Source organism: Babylonia areolata, chromosome 18 (assembly GCF_041734735.1).
Source record: "Babylonia areolata isolate BAREFJ2019XMU chromosome 18, ASM4173473v1, whole genome shotgun sequence".
Lineage (NCBI taxonomy): Eukaryota > Metazoa > Mollusca > Gastropoda > Neogastropoda > Buccinidae > Babylonia > Babylonia areolata.
In genome coordinates this window covers 54,911,925-54,929,653 of record NC_134893.1, presented here as the reverse complement: position 1 = coordinate 54,929,653, position 17,729 = coordinate 54,911,925, and the positions used below count along the sequence as shown (strand labels likewise).

The 17,729-nt window shown below is 39.7% G+C and overlaps 1 protein-coding gene and 1 long non-coding RNA gene across 5 annotated transcripts in view; one reads left to right on the top strand and one right to left on the bottom strand.

Moving 5' to 3' along the window:
- The window catches only part of LOC143292921 (uncharacterized), an 80,605-nt gene that overhangs the window by 61,542 nt on the left and 1,334 nt on the right, over positions 1 to 17,729 (bottom strand). For all 4 annotated transcript variants that reach the window (XM_076603614.1, XM_076603617.1, XM_076603615.1 and 1 more), the window contains exons 2-4: positions 12,917 to 12,997; positions 6,720 to 6,785; positions 4,985 to 5,136 (exon numbers count right to left, since the gene is read on the bottom strand). In XM_076603614.1, coding sequence (XP_076459729.1) covers positions 4,985 to 5,136; positions 6,720 to 6,785; positions 12,917 to 12,997 — 299 coding nt within the window. The remainder of the gene's footprint in view (positions 1 to 4,984; positions 5,137 to 6,719; positions 6,786 to 12,916; positions 12,998 to 17,729) is intronic.
- Positions 3,988 to 10,119, top strand: LOC143292922 (uncharacterized). Its single transcript, XR_013056696.1, has 3 exons — positions 3,988 to 4,167; positions 5,034 to 5,210; positions 8,642 to 10,119. It is a non-coding gene; the product is annotated as an uncharacterized LOC143292922 (long non-coding RNA).

Below are 17,729 nucleotides of genomic sequence, written 5' to 3'. Positions count from 1 at the left end.
AGGGCTGGTAAAAACTCCTCCATCACCTGTCATAAAGTTGCATCACAGATCATTTCCCCCCTCCTCCTTGACTGTGCTGTCTCTCTTGGTCATCCCACACCATGCTGACACCAGAGTGGAGGGGTGGGTGGAGGGGAGCAAACATGCACAGCATGTGCCTATTGCAGTGATTTGTAAATCATACTACAAATGGTTCACTTGTATCTTCTGCTGCACCTGCTGCCCTGACTTGTAACGGTATGTGTGTGTGTGTGTGTGTGTGTGTGTGTGCGCGTGTGTGTGTGCGTGCGTGCATGCGCATGCATGTGTATATGTGCGCATGTGAAACCACCTATGTGTGTGAATTCTCCAAATGAAACTGTTTAAAAGATGATAAAACACTGACATGAATATTCTGCTGAACATATCAATAATGCATACTGCTTTACTCAAGTGTTCACAGATTACAGATTAAGTCATTTACAATAACAATGCCTAGTGGAGCTTAGAGAGCTTCCTCAAAATACATGAATTCATTGTTGTAAAACTCCGCTTCCAAAATGAAACAAAAAATTATGACATGGACAATATATCATTGTCTGAATGCCTTTTTCCCCATTGTTCCCTTTTCTAAACTAAATTTCCATAATCCAGACAGACATGAAAAGACATACGTGGGAAGAGAGGGAAGGAGAGAGAGAGGGAAGGAGAGAGAGGGGGGAGAGGGGGCAGGGAGGGGGGGTGGACAGAGAGAGGGGGGAGAGAGAGAGCGCGGGAAGGAGAGAGAGGGGGAAGGAGAGAGAGAGAGACAGAGACAAAGAGACTGAGAAAGAGTCTGAGAGTCAGTGAGAGAAATGGGAAAACCATGGCATGACAAAGAAGGCAGATGACAAAGAAGGCAGACCGACCCACCTTTCTGGTAACAAGTTCCAGGGCCATGGGCTACCAACAGCTTACTTCTATCACTCTAATCATCAGCAGCAGCAACTGATCAATACCAGCAGAACCACCAGGTGACAATGCCCAGTCCCCCCCCCCCTCCTCCTCCCCCCCTCCCATCGTAAGCAGATCAATCACTACACTACAGTACACTGATGTTCAAAACAAGCTGACACCTGGGGACTAGGCCCTCAGAACACAATGCACACATTCATTCTCATACAAGTGCATTCCTATTATTTAGCTCATCATCATATACATATACACACATACATATATATAATATATACAATAATAATAATATTAATGATAATAAACAAGCAGGACTTCACCAAATCAAAATGAATCATTTTTGAGTACTTCTTTTCAGACAAGAGCAGGTCTGACTGACATTTTAAGTGAATGGCGCTGAAATATGCCAATCATCGTGTTTGACACCAAATGTATGAAAATGGGTCAAAATCCTGTATCATATGAAGCAGACTATTTTCTGCAAGGATTAAGTGCAAAGGATGGGCAAGGACATATTACTAGAACAAGTACAAAGCCATGTTGCCATCAAGATGCACTCGTATGTGAACACCCACACATACACATACATTTATCATACAAACACACTTGACAGCATTTTTGTCAAGCCTCTTATGATGTAACCTGGCACACAGAAAGACCACAACACTCCAGTTTATTAGACCATGCCTCCCAACAGTGAACAGGGAACATACAGATATATACTAACTAAAGAAAAGAGTCTATCCTATTGGACATCAAATAAACATGTGTATGTGTGTGCGCGTGTGTATGTGTGTGCGCATGTGCATGTGCAAGCGTGCAGGCGTGTGTTGTATATGACTATGAGTGTGCGTGTTGTGTATATATATATATATATATATATATATACATATATATATATATATGTGTGAGTGTGAGTGTGTGTAAGATTGTGTGTGTGTGTGTGTGTGTATTTCACACACATTATTTCTGCTAGTATCTTACTGAAAGTCTCCCCTGATAGAAGATTGTAGGCACACAAACTCAATTCTCTTCCTTTTCTTCTCTCTCTCTCTCTCTCTTCAACTCTCCTCTCTATCTCTCCCTTCCTCCCACCACACTCCCCTCTCTCTCTTTCTCTCTCTGTGTGTGCGATGCACAGTCCAAACAATTTACTGCCCCCCTCTGTGTGTGCAAGCCACACTATCCGCCAGGCTCTGTGTGCCTGATGAAGCAGTTAACACCAATTGTTCACCGCGTCTATAAACACAGCTGCGCCTGTGACAACAAAATCCCACAAACAAAGCAAAGCTGCTGATACAGCTAATGCTGATATCATGTATATCCATAGCTTTTGTTGTTGTTGTCGTTGTTGTTGTGTGCAAAAACGAATATGGGGTGTTGGTGGTACATGCAGCTAGAGTTGTTAAAAATAATAATAATAAAGTAGTTGGGGATGATGGCGGTCAGGGTGTGATGAAAGGGGTGGGCGCAGGTGGTGGGTGGTGGGTGGTGGGGGGAAGTGGGGGGAGGGGGGGGGAGCAAGGGTCCCATTTACCGACTTCTACCTCTGGCTCAGTTTTCACTGCAATCATAGTCAGCTTTTAAAGTCAGCTGCCACAGGAAATCTATACCACTCCCACCCACCAACCCCACACACACACACACCCCACACACTAAGCACTGGCATAATGATCATGTTTCCAGCTTGGAACTGCTGTTGTTGTCTTTTTCTGTCACTCTGCAAAAGCGGTTACCTCATTCAATACATAATTCACTACAGTGTTCAAGGTGCGCTCATTAGTGTGTGATCCTCAGCAAAGCAAACATTAAATGCTGAAGTTGCATGTCATTCTGGAAAAGGAAGTGTCTTGCTAGTCATTCTGCAGTATCTTGTAATCTGCTCCACTAAATTTAAATAATGTTGCCAATATAGTGCAATGCAGTATCAGTATCAGTAGCTCAAGGAGGCATTACTGCATTCAGACAAATCCATATATGCTACACCACATTTGCCAAGCAGATGCCTGACCAGCAGCGTAACCCAATGTGCTTAGTCAGGCCTTGAGAAAAAAAATAATGATAATAATGACAATAACAACAAAAATAAATAAAAATAAAAGAAAAAAGCAATAATGATAATAATAAAACAAATAAGCAAATAAATGTAAAACATACAGACACACATACACAAACATGCAGTTTCACAGATATGAAAGCACTAACAAATACACATAAATGTACACGAGCCCCAACACACACACACACACACACACACCATCTCCTAAATTACCCTGCACCCCCCTCGTGCACGCGCACACACACACACACACACACACACACACACACACACACACACACATACATACAAACTTCATGGGAGGTCAGTTCATTCCCACAAAGCAAATAACTCAGAACACCTATGCATAAACAATGAAGCGAGAAAGAGCTGTCAGTCACACCCATCCTTCACTTGGTGTCAGATCAAAGGTGGTCAGCCAGTCCCTACTTACCTGGCCAGTGCCACCTCCCTCCCACAGCCCCCCACCCCCTCCTCCATCACTGTACTATCACTATCACCCCCCCTCCCCCAAACCCTCATAGAGCAAAAACCACTTTGTTGTGACCTCCCATCCTTCCACCTTCCCATACCATTTACATGTTCTTTACCAAACACTCTTCCTCACCCCACCTCCATTTCCCTGCAATCTACAACTTAACACAGGCCATCTCCTTCCTCCATTCACCTGTCAAAATATCTTTAATATCTCCATCTCCAATGAACATGTACCACTGCCCCTCCCTTATACCTTATCCCTGTATAACCCTGTGGCAATGTGTGTAGGCTGTGCTGGTGAGTGTGTCATACAACTCAGTATCATCTCCATCTCCAATACCCCCTCTCTCACATGTACCACTCCAGGACCCCTGCAGTACATAGTAGGCTGTGACCCCGGCCTTGAAGCGATAACTATCTATCTCCACCCACCAAGCCAACCTGGCCATCAAATCAGGGCCACCAACAGGTGTGCAGGAAAAAACCAAGTCCCAAGGCCAAAGTCATGACGCTGTGATTAGATCGGCACCTCTTTCCCCTTCTGCTGGTGTATCACACAGGTTGCTCTTAAAATACTACGTGTATGTCTCATGGCTTGTCACCACCCTGCCTTGTTTTGACCGAGGCAGGTGATCAGCCAGCTGCATGTCTGATTGCAGGTGGATGCAAACTGTTCCAGCATGATTGTCATCCTGGTTTCTGTGAGTCTGTTGTCTGTTTTTATTTAGTTTGTTTTTTAAAACAGTCTTTACAGTTTGTCTGGCCCCTTTTAAGTGAGTATTTTTTAATGCTTGCACATATATATACTCATCTGTGTCTGACGGCATGCATGAGCAAAAGAGAAAGAGATTATAGTGTCACACTGGAAGACCACCTGGGTTTTTGTCTGAATGCCTAGACCATAGCTCATCCACAAATGGAAAATAGGGAAGAAACTACAACAATACTAGTGACAGTCTGTAAGACATACTGACAGAACTGCTGATCACATGCAGCAAGCACTTGGAACAAGTTGTGGTAAATTTGCCTCAGCGTCTTAGAAACCTTCACAATAACATCCCAAGACAGGTCACATACATGGACACACAAACTCCACAATGAAAATAGCTGAGGCTTTCTCATGGCAATGACAGTAAGTGATCCATCACATTCAAACTTAGCAATGAGGATTCTCAAATCGTCACTTAAGTATCCAAATGGCATGATAATGACAAAGTGGCATGATAATGACAAAGACCCAGGAAATCACCAAGACAGTGAGTATGCAAATAAGGCAGCTTCTGACAACAATGACAAACACAGACTGTATCATACATCGCCGACTGAGACAGTACGCAAAACATGTCAACAATGACAACAGATAGATCCACTACATCACAGAGAAAGTACGCAAAACAATGACAGAGCTTCACTACACAAAAGTCACAATATACATGTATAACAAGCAGATGTGGTTTCGTGTATGTATCGTGGAGTTCTCCGAATGCAGTAACACCTTTATAAGAAACTGAAACTTACCACTGAATCTCCTCCTTGGAATCTGCCTTGAAGTACTCTGTCTTGTCAGGGGTGACAACAGCGATGGAGTTGGAGTGGGAGGTCATCACCTCCGCATCCAGAATGTCCGTGCACTTGTTCATGTCCACTGAGCCCTGGGGCACCGTGTCAGCCTGTCCAGAGACACATCGTCACCCATATGTCATGTGGAGTCAACAGAGTTAACACTCTCCAGCCAACACCAAAAGTGAGGCCAAATAGTAACAAGATCAAGATACTACCAGGGGTGAAAGTTTACAAATCACATTGACAGTCGCCTGCAATTATGTAAAAATTGATTTAACTGTCATAAGAACCTAAGTCATCTGAAAGTAAGACTAATAGAAATAGCTGCTGCCAAAGAATTGTTGGCCATGAACATAGACACAGCAGTAGCAGTGGTAGTAACAGCAACAGTTACAGAAGTAGCAGCAGTTTCAGCAACAGTAATATTGTCCCTAGTGCCACTACTTCTAAAATGTGTTACTGTTGTTCATTTTAAAGAAAATGCAAAATGAAAACACATGATACCATCAAGGGCTTTATCTTGCTCATTTTAACAATCATTTTTGACACAATGCATGCTGTAAACCTGTGACACAGGTATAAAAAGAGAAGAAAGTAATATGTCAGAAAAAAAGTTATTTACAATCAGATATCAGATAGGTGTTATCTTTTTCAGTTTACTTGAACAACATATGTCAGATTAAAAATATAAATCTAGTCATCAACATCTCACCATTACCACTTGCCAGGTTTGTTGATCTCCCTCTGAACTCTTTCCTTTTAATCTCTAGTTAGACAAATCTATTTTTAAGCATTTCAAGAGCAAAGAATATTGTATCCCTAAAACTGGGGTATCGTTGCTGCCTTACATGCCATGGGGCATAATGGACAGAGAGTAAAATTGGGGTATGGGTGTCTTTTTCTTTAGTGTGTGGCAAGGTAAAAAACATAAAAGCTATCAATCAATACATGTATCAAAAAGTGAAAGTTGCTGCACATCATCGCATTTTAATGACAGAATGAATTTAAACAAAGAACCAAAATTATGTCATCACTTAGCTGCACACAAGGACATGCCTCCAGGTGATGTGTGTGGCTAAAAAATATGTTTCAATTCTTCAGACATGGTTGTGTGAGCAAGTATAACACATATCTATAATGATATATATATGGGCATGTATATTTGGAATGGTAACAACTGGTTTCTGTGTTTGTAATGTATGGCTGCCAATAGGTCCCCACTGCTTTTGCACTCACTTGCAGTGTTGACAGTCAGTTGTATTTCCTTTGTACGCTCAAGACTCAACTCTTATACTGGCTTCAAACATAATAATGAGTATGTGTGCTCATAAATTTTGGAGGTTTCTTTTGGTTTTGGTTTTTCTAATCTGTGAGTTTGTTTTGCTCTCAACTGTTTGCTTTTCCTTACAGTTACAGGTATACATCATAATACTTTGTTGTAGACTTTCCATTATACTTATTGTTCACATTGTTATAATGCCATCGATCAGCTGATCGATCTTTCAATCTTTGTGTACGTATACTAACACTGTCTAGCAGTCAGCTGTCTTTCTTTTGCTTCTAAATTTACTCTATCTTAAACTTTGGAGCTGCAGCATCATACAGAGGATTGCATTAGAATAACAAAGATTATCTTTGTTTCTTTCTTTGTGTGTTTGTGATGTCAACAATAAAAGTCAAAGGAACTCACATGGTCATCCACACAGAAAGTCAGCTCTCCATCATCGTACAGCCTGAAAAACCGCCTCTGCCACCTCTGGAAACAGAGAAGAAAAAAAGTGGTTATGACTTTACAGATAAGTCCAATGTTTCTCATTCAGTGATTCACACACACACACACACACACACACACACACACACACACACACACACACACACACACACACACACACACACACACACACACTTCTGAATGTGTACATGAAAGACTGAGGAATGGAGATAGCTGTGACAGGTACAGAGAGGGACAGACAGATGTGGAGGGAGAAAGGAAAGGATCAAATCGTTGACACCAAAACCATTATATGAACACTACAAACAGAATTTATCATGCAGAGCTGGTTTAAAAGAACATTGCTTTCCTTTCATGAAATTTTATTCTGGGTGTGTGTGTGTGTGCTTGTGCATTTAAGTGTGTGTGCATGACGCATTTGTCACATTTTGTGTACATGTATACATATGTGTACATGCATATGTTCATGTAACCACATACTCATGTGCATTTAAAATAATAATATAATAAATATGATTTAAAAAAAACAACATCAAACATGTGTCAATGGATGTGAGAGAAGAAAGTGAAAGCTAGACAAAGAATCCATGGCTTGCTGCACACATGCATGCATATTTGTGCACTTTTTGTACAACCATACATAGGACAATGCAAGGAGGAAGGTCGCAGAATGGTTATCTGCCAATACAGAGACTCCATAGGGGTATGGGTTTGAATCCCACTCTTGCCCTTTCTCCCAAGTTTGACTGGAAAATCGAACTGAACGTCTAGTCATTCGGATGAGACAATTACCCTGTGTGCAGCACAAGCATGACACACTGAAAAAAACCCATGGCAACATGAAGTGTTGTCCTTTGGCAAAATTATGTAGAAGAAATCCACTCTGACAGGTACACAAATATATATATTATATTCACTCAAGGCCTGACTAAGCGCATTGGGTTACGCTGCTGGTCAGGCATTTGCCTAGCAGATGTGGTGTAGCATAAATGGAATTGTCCAAACACAGTACGCCTCCTTGAGAAACTGAAACGGACAAATTATGTATTTCATGTCTTTTGCATGAATAAGAAAGTAGACGTACATGAATATTCATGAGCCTACATGTGTCATGGGTGTGTGCACTTGAGAAAAAATGTCTGTCTGCGTTGATGATGCGTATACATGTTTACATGTGGGAAACTGTGTCTACAGATGCAGTGTGAGTAAGTGCACTTCCCTGTCCATTTGTGGACAGAGGGGGCAATTGACACAGTTTTTGTTGTCTGGCTCAACGCCAGAGGCAGACATCATTACATGCAAGAGCAGCCTGGATTGAATGCTCTCCAACAGCTGTCATCCACTTTCCCATCCCTCCATCCTATCCACCTCACCCATACCATCTCCCCACCACCCCTTGCTTTTGTTTGTCTGTCTGGGACCTGTGGACTTTCACACCTTGGTAACTGGGGGTGATGAAAGGTTGCTCTCCCTCATTACCCAGCACTCTCTGATCTCCCCAAGACACCTTTCAAACACCCCTCCACATCCAAAGGCCACCTCTGCATTTTTTCCCTTCTCTGTCAGTCTCTGAGTGTGTGTGTGTGTGTGTGTGTGTGTGTGTGTGTGTGTGTGTGTGTGTGTGTGTGAGAGAGAGAGAGAGAGAGAGAGAGAGAGAGAGTGCATGTGAGTTTGTGCTTATACTGTTAATGTTATAGTCATATACTGTGTGTGTGTGCTAATTTCTATACATCCATGTAATTTCATGAATATTCCCAAGCCTTATCAAATCGGGGGCAAAAATCAATAGAGTATGATTCCTGGCTCCGCTTCACATAAAAAAACAAATGTTAAAATCACTTAATCAGCATCTAGTACAGATCATGCGGTGTTTGTTCCAGCAAAATTCACCAGCCCCCTGGCCAGCCAACACCAAACAGCAACAAGAGAGGCAAGGCCTTCAAGACTCAATTGTGATACACTTTTTTTAAAAATCCAAGCTTTTTATGTATTGAGTATAATTTCAAAATGTAATGTTTAAGATGAGAAAGATCAGTTTAAAGCAAATTAGTCCCCTAGCATTAATTACAGAGTAATTTCCCTTTTTTGCTATCTGCACCAAAACGTTTGCAAAACAAATAAAACTTCCATGCTTAGCAAAAGAAGTTCCTGTTTGAACAAAAAATGATAATAATGACTGCTCTTGTTGTTGGGTCAGAATATCAGATCAAAGTGCCAAGTTTAGAGAATACAAAAAATATAAATATAACAGTAAATGCAGTTTGCATATATATAATTAAGCTTCTTTTTTTTTTTGTGCTCATCCCAGATGTGCAATATTATTTTAAACAAGATGACTGGAAAGAACTGAATTTTTCCTATTTTTATGCCTAATTTGGTGTCAACCGACAAAGTATTTGCAGAGAAAATGTCAATGTTAAAGTTTACCACGGACACACAGACCCACACACACACACACAGACAACCGAACACCGGGTTAAAACATTAGACTCACTTTGCTTACACAAGTGAGTCAAAAACAAGGGAAAGGAAATCAATGTTTGGACATGGACAAGTAAACAACTCTGGGTTAACAAAGACGTGACTTCTTCTCGATCTCTCTTTTCTTGACAGAGGGCCCATCACCTGATCACCAACCAAAACAAGTCAATGACCACCTCATTCTCATTCCCCTAATACTATGTATGTAACCTATACTGTATCTGGAGGACCCAGAAAGAGAGAGAGAGAGAGAGGCGTAGGCTCTCCCTTTTGAGTTGTTGACATTTTGTCTTGTCCCCTCTTTTGTTAGATTTCATTTGTTTCCTTTTCCAAGTCACAGGCTGTCGTTTCCTTCAACAGCACTCTTTTCACTTTCAATCTTTTGTTTGTGCTGGCTGGGTGATCAAACTCAGCGATGGCTGGTGGGGGAATCCCGGAATGGACTCTTTGATATCCAAGCTTTTATTCATCCACTGATCCAGGCACTCCATAAATACACCCACTTAAGACTAAGTTATTGTAGAGCTTTTATAAGCTGAAAGGTTTCACTCCCTCCACCCCTTGAAACTTGAGTGCTTAATGTATCATGATGCCCATTTCTTGCTGTGATGCACTGTTTACTATGGAAAGAGCACACACACACATACAGACTCTCTCTCTCTCTCACACACACACACACACACACACGCACACACACATGCACACACACACATGCGGTGCACGCACACATCTAAACTTCACTTTCTTAGGATGATTTAATTCACACACACACACACACACGGACACACACACACACAATTTGTAGATCAACTGTTGTGTAAGTACTGTAACCAAACACCCAAAATGCAAAATCATCATGACAATAAAATTTTTTAAAATTTGAAATACCTCTGTTACTGTCATGGAATCCTTCTCTGTCTCTTTTCTCTCTCTCCCATTCTACTTTCTCTCCCACTACAAGTCACACACACAAACACACACAACGCACACACACACACAAAGTCACACACACAAAGTGACACACACAACCAAACATGCAAGCAAACAGACAAGCGCTGTGCAAACTGACAGAACAGTGAAGCAGTTTACATACTGATTAACCAAACAAAATGAAAGAAGAAAGGAGGACTAGGAGTGGTTCAGTTTCACAGTGAGACACTCATGAATATTTTCCAATGCAGTTCTACCTCTTTCACACCTCATTTTTCAGTTTGGGTTTCTCAAGGAGGCATCACTATGTTCAGTCAAATCTATATTATGATGCACCACATCTGCAAGGCAGATTCCTGACAGCAGCGTTATCCCAATATCACTGAATATGCTAGCTGGGCCTTGAGTGCATGCATCCATATAAATTTGTGTACCTATCACAGTATCAGAGTGGATTTCTTCAACAGAATTTGTCCGAGGACACACTTTTTGTTGCCATGGGTTCTTTTTCAGCACATAAAGTGCATGCCGCTAACAGGACCTCAGTTTATCATCTCCTCCAAATGACTAGCAGATGCTCAGCATGATTTTCCAGTAAAATTTGGGGAAAAGGGCGAGACTGGCAATCGGACTTGAACCCTCAATGACAATGAAAAAAATCAACTTTAGAAGTTAACTCTGTCATGTGACATGATCATTACAGATTGATCAACCAATTCATTTCAGGTCTATTATTCTATGTGTAACCGTGGTCCTGAGTGGTTATATTATAATACGGGTACGGTACAAAAGAATTAATTATTAATGATTGACTGAATGTGTGAAGCAGTATCTGAAGCGTAAGAGTGCTATCTGAAGCAGTATCTGAAGCTAAGCGCTTGGCTACATATGCAGACCTGATTTTGTTTAAAAAGCTGAAGATTCAAATCTGCTGGTATAGTATCATTAAGAAATGCTGGCTCGTCTGTGGTAACAAAATATATTTGTTAAATCTGTAATTTCAAATATGATGAAATGTCCTTTTAGCACCAACCAAAATAATTTTTTAAAGTTTATATAAACAATAAAATGAGATAACAATGGCAAAGAAACAAACAAAAACAATAACAATGAATTCTTGAAACAATCTTCAAAGTACAACAAAACAAGTCACCTCAAAACATGTTACTGGCATTGACAGGATTCTGTGAAATGTCAAATGAGTTGACAAAGAAACGGGGTGAGTTTCTTTTAAGACAACAAATGTTTAAACTGGGTGGAAGAGCAAAGAAACAAGGTTTGCTTTCGTGGTCTCTTGATTTTCCACTGGTGTCCTGAGCACTCCAGCAATTTGACACCTATCCAACTTGTGTGTTTTATCTAACTGATGCAAACATGGTGTGTGAAACACACACACTCACACGCACAAACATAATCATAATGTTACACACTCACATAACTTTCTGTTTGATGTCATTAGTCTAAAATCACTTGATCAGTTGACATTATAATGAACAGGTATTAATGACCAACCAACCAACACACACACACTCTCTCTCTCTCTGTAACAGTCTACATTCAGAAAAAGAAAAATAAGCACTTTTTTTACTTGATCAATCTCAATGTAAGCATATATTATATATATATATATATTTTTTTTTTTTAAACTATGATGTTATAGAAAAATGTGTACATGGAAATTATGCATTTCCAACAGATGTAATTGTACTCTCCATGAACATGATTTCATAAAGTACAAAAGTTGTACAGACAAATATCTCCACATGGACATTTTGGTGAATTTTTCATTTTTTTTCACTGAAGTGTTGTGTATAACATTTAACCAAGCACATACATAGGCATGCATACAAAATTTCAGCATGAAACATTTGAATGAGTACTGGAATAAGCCTTGTAAAAGTTGTATTCTAAGTACACAGCAAGGGATATGAAGTGCAAAAAAAATCAGAAATGGACAGTTTACAATTGCACAATATAACTTTATAAGGCCACATCCATGACAACAGACTAGACAGAATCAAATAATGACAATTATGATGATATTATCTTCAGAAAAAAAGCAATATATTTTTACAAAGGACCTCTCACTCCAATTTGTTTTTAATGATAACAATCTCACAAAAATGGCTAACATTATATGTGTAACTTGTAAGCATTCCTGGAGTGGAATAACTGCCTTTCACCTGCCCCCTTAGAAATTCTTGTAAAATAAAAATAAAAAATCCTAAAAGTAAAACTCTTCCTGAGTGTGTGATCTTTGTTTTGAAACATTCTTTTAGGTTTCCCAGTGCCCTGCACAGTAACTTACACATTGATTTTGTATTTCAGTAAAGATCTTTACTGTCAAATTAAAAAGTATTCTCCTGTATATAGGGACTTCTGGTGATTCTCATCTGCCATCAACTCAATAAACTGATCTATCTCAGTCTTTTTTTTCTGACAGTTCAAAGTCAAAGACAAATTGAAGAGTGAAAATAAAAAGGTGAAACAAAATGTTTCAGCAGTGAAAGGAACTTGGGTCTGATTACTTTGAATCTTTGGTTAACATCATTAAATTAAGTGATTAAGACTGAAAATGGAATACAATTTACTTTAACCTAAAACAAAAGAAAGTAATCATAGTATTTCTTTCAGTTCAGAAAAAACATAGATCTTTGCAAGAAAAGAACTCTTTGCAAGAAAAGAAACAAAGCGTTGTAGATAAAAGAAAAATCAATTAACACTAGCAATACTTAGTGACTTACCCGAGTTCTGTCTAAGGGATTGCTGAAGTCGAAGTTCGGAGCCACAAACAGGTATCCACACTTGGACACTTTTCTTGATGCCTGTAACAAACAATGCATTTATGGCTTAACCACCTTTTTTCAACTGTTGTTTCGAATAGAAGAATCTATTCACACCCTCTTTATTTGCTGTCGCAAAAGTTGTGTGCTTTTTTTTCTTTTAATCAAAGTCTTGCAGAAACTAGTTACCCTGTAACGCAAAGAGTGTGTGTATAGACATGATATAATTTATAAATGTATGTAACATATACTTGGATACTGGAGCAAGCATGTAAATACATATATAATATCCAGTAGTGTGTGTGTGTGTATACTTGTGTGTGCACACATGTGCATTATGTGCATATGGTGTGTGTGTATCACATGCACACAGACGTGTACTGTACTTTGAACACGTTTTGTTAAAAGATTCCCTCCTGATCACCTTCCTCTCCTTACTCCAACTCGAGTTTATTTTGTCACTTCCACAATCAATCAACACATTTCTTTCAACATTAATTTTGAAACAAATGATACTTTCTTTCCAAGTGAATCAGAATAAAATCTCAGAACTAAGCAATTATTTTAATTTCTATGTCAATTGCATTACACATTAATGATTATAAAAATAACAAAGTACACGTGTCATGATTTGGTGAATGTGACAGATAAGGTAAGGTAAGGTAAGGTAAGAATAACTCCACTGTCTCAAATTTGATAAATTTGGTCAGGAGCATTATTGTGTGCAACATAGAAAACAAAGACACTGCATGTAAACATCGTTTCATACTGTATTCACTCCAGATCTGTAATATCTTAAAAGTTAAATGTAAACTACTAAAAGCAGTAACTGTAAAGAATTAATAAACATGTATCATTGTATGTTATCATTTCAACTTCCTCTTTTCTGCTCTGTATTACAAGTTAACTAGTCACCTGTCTCTCACTACCCCCTCACCCCACCAAACCCCAGCATTATTACAGATCAAAATCAAGGAGTGGAAATAAAAGGACCATGGAGGGCAGGGGTATGAGGGGGGTGTTATAAATTGATGGCAGAGCTGGCTTCAGGACATCTATGTACATCAATGCATGTCCTTTTTGTGATGGCTTAGGTCTGAAAAGTAGTTCTACCAACTCACTAAATATCAATTAATTTCCTGTTACCTGGGGCCTGCCATAGGCCTTGACCTAGATCTATAATTATGAACTGTGATTTCCACCAGCTTGCCTGTGGCCAACAGCCAGCATATATATATATTATATATAACATGAAAGAGCGTGGGAGTTTTGAGTCTGTGCTTTGTAAGCTTTCCACAATAATGAATTTATAATCTTGTCATCTGATGACAGACCCTCTTTTTCTGCAAAATTTGTGAAGAACATGTATAAAAGCCCAACCCTAGCTTTTCACATGTGATCTATAAAGTCTGATCATGTACCATATGGTTTAGTTTGATTTAAATTGATTTCATAATTTCTGATCAGCAATTTAAAAGGGGCAGTTACTATCGCACTTTTCATATTTTAATTATAGTCTATTCCTAACACACACACACACACACACACACACACACACACACACACACACACACACACACATGTATGCTTATGTGCATATATATGCAAGCACACATGCATGCACACACATGCACAGAAATAACAGAAACAACACACTGGTGTCACACACACACACACACACACACTATATATATATATATATATATATATATATATATACATATATATATTTATATATATATATATTCACATGGTACACAAACTTAGAACTCCCCCTCCCATTTCCTCTTTTTCACTATGGTTAAAAATAAAATAAATAACCATGATCCATTCTTTTAAAGATTCAAGTACTGAAGTAGTACTTTCTAATTCTGATTTTCTCCTCTCCTTCCCCAATTCCCCCCCCCTCCCCCCCTCTCTCTCGCATGACTGTATGCATGTGTGTGCGTGGGTGTGGATGTGTGGGGGGGAGGGGTTGTTTTCTTCATTATGTATGCCCTTCTGCATGAATACCTTTTCCTTTCATTTATGTGTGTGCTGTTTGTAATAGATGTAGATTCGCAAGGACAGATTGGAAGAATACTGAATAGGCTATGCCTAAAATCTTAATCCTTGAATAAAACCGTTTTCAGTTCTGAGTTCTCTCTCTCTCTCTCTCTCTCTCTCACACACACACACACACACACACACACACACACACACCATATGGTGCACATGCTTTTCGTCTCTGACCTGTTCCTCCCTTTCTGAGAATTTTTCACACACATGCACACACACACTTATATATGGTCTCACACACACTCTCTCTCTCTCTCTGAGCTCTGAACCACGAAAACTACATACAGCCCCACCTCTGTGGTGTAGCAGTCCCTTGTGTCAACAGTGCTAGCCTTGTGTGGTTGGAAAGGGGTCAAGAGAACATTGTCACACAGGAACCATTGAAACAGGCCACTTGAACTCTCCTGCCCACTCTGGTAGTCACTACCTACTGTGTGGCCACCATGGCTGATGTTGAGGAGGGGGTGGGATGGGGGCGATGGAACATTATACATGGAGGGCATCTGCTCCGCCTTGGAATGTGCTGAACAATGAGCAGTTATCTGAAGGGAATCTTGTGCTGGGGCATGGATAAAGGGGTGTGGAAGATGGAGGTGGGGTTCGGGGAGGGGAGGCCCAGAGTTTGAGGGAGGTCCCTTTGCAATGGGTTGTGAAAAGATACATTATGTATCAAACTGAACACGCCCCTATGTTATTAACCACATCCTTCTTACAAAGCTCTCTTTTTTTTCCCACACCCTGGTTTCCTCTCTTGCACTGGACTTTGGTTGGTAATAGTATGCACTGCATGCTCAAGTTCAAGGGGTGGGAGGAAGAGTGAGAGGGCGTTGCAACAAGGTCAACTTCTGGTACTGCTCCCAACCCTCCAGCCCTGCCCCACTTACCCCTCCCTTCCCTGGACCACTGCCCCCTCTTGCTGACCCCCTTGCCCCAAACCTCCTCCCATACTTTTTGTTTCCTCTCTGCCACTCCTGTTCTCCACATGGGAAGGTTTTACTGTTATGTTTTCCCCACTTTCTATAGCATTATTTTGCTGGTTACAAATACAAGATATCAAGCAAATGTGCATAAGTTATAACAATCATTATAACATTCATCTATCCACTCTTTTTAACGCACTGATTGACCTCAGTGATTGACATCTTCTTTACATTTCTCTCAATACTGAGTACTGTAGCCTGCATACTTGATACACATCAACTGACGGAATTTTTATGTGGATTTCACCCAGCCTGTTTAGTTCATTGATGGTCTGGGATAACTCTCACTTAAAAAAGATGGTGTTTGCACAGTACGTTAATTCTAAACTTGCAACAGTATGTTCTTACTAAGCAATTGCAACATGAGGGAGGTTCATTTTGGGTGCATTGTACTTTGTATGGAGCAAATTATTTAATTTTTAAATTAATATTACATAATCAAACAGCCTCAGCCAAAAATCAGCAGCCAGCTGATGGCTTCTTAAGTCCAACTAACTTAAAAGTTAGTTCTAAGAAGCTGGTTCATGAACAGAAATTTATCTGCTCCCCCACTCCTCTCCATGCCATAGCATTTTTGATTTAGTTATTTTAGCATATCATACTCAAGACTCAGAATTCAATCCCAATCTGGTTTTCCTTTTCTTCTTTTTCTTTTTTTCCCCCCCTTTCCATATACACATATAGTAATATACATGTGTGGATTGAGGAAGCAGTGACGAAATGGGTCACAGCAGGGTCAGAACAGAGGCCATTGTTGTGACAATAAGAGGGTCAGTATCATGAACAAGTGCGGCACATTCCAGTCTCTAAGCACAATAACTCACCCCCTCCTTCTGGAGCTCAGTTAGTGACATACCAAGTGTAGAGCGTGCTGTGCCACTGCTAACTGCGGATGCTTGCAGTGCTTTTAACACTTCTTCAGTTCTCACTTTTGTTATGGATTTTGCCATATTCCCACAAAAACATTGTGAGTGAGGCAAAATGAATGACAGAAAACAAATTCAAATTTTCTCTGATTTATGAATGGAAGAAAATACTAAAGAGAGAATAAAGAGCTCTCTATGTACTGATGTATGGTTTGGGGATGCCTACACACACACACACACACACACACACACACACACACACACACACACACACACACACACACACACACCCTCTCTGAGTTACATGATTCACTTAGAAAATACATGTACACACATGTACATACACCAACGCGCGCACACACACGAATGCATGCAAACTCACTCACTCATAGAACTAGCTATTCATTGTGGCAATACGCCACCAGTCTGTCAAACATGCATTGTATTTGTATACTATTACTAAGTTTTGTATGTTAACATATATATATGTGTGTGTGTAGCATGTCTGTGTGGCAGATCCATTAGCATGGGGTTCCTCCTTGTGATTCTACTACTGTACTAGCAGTAAAACAGTAACAGGAAAGTGTGTAGAAGAACTAGACTTAGAAGCTGGTTAATTAAATTTCTTCAGTTTCTTATTATTATTTTGATGTTGTTGTTTTGTTTTTTTCTATAATAAGAAGTTATAAATTACAAGTTTTGAATACAATTTATATCATTTTTATCAGTATTCATTTGTTATGAGATGATGAAAAGATCTCTACAATTTTTTGCAGCTTATTCATAATCATATTATGATTAACTAGTCTTTTCAAATCAAGGCAGCAGCTGGGGTTTTCTGCTCTATCATACATGTGTGAAGTAGCAACT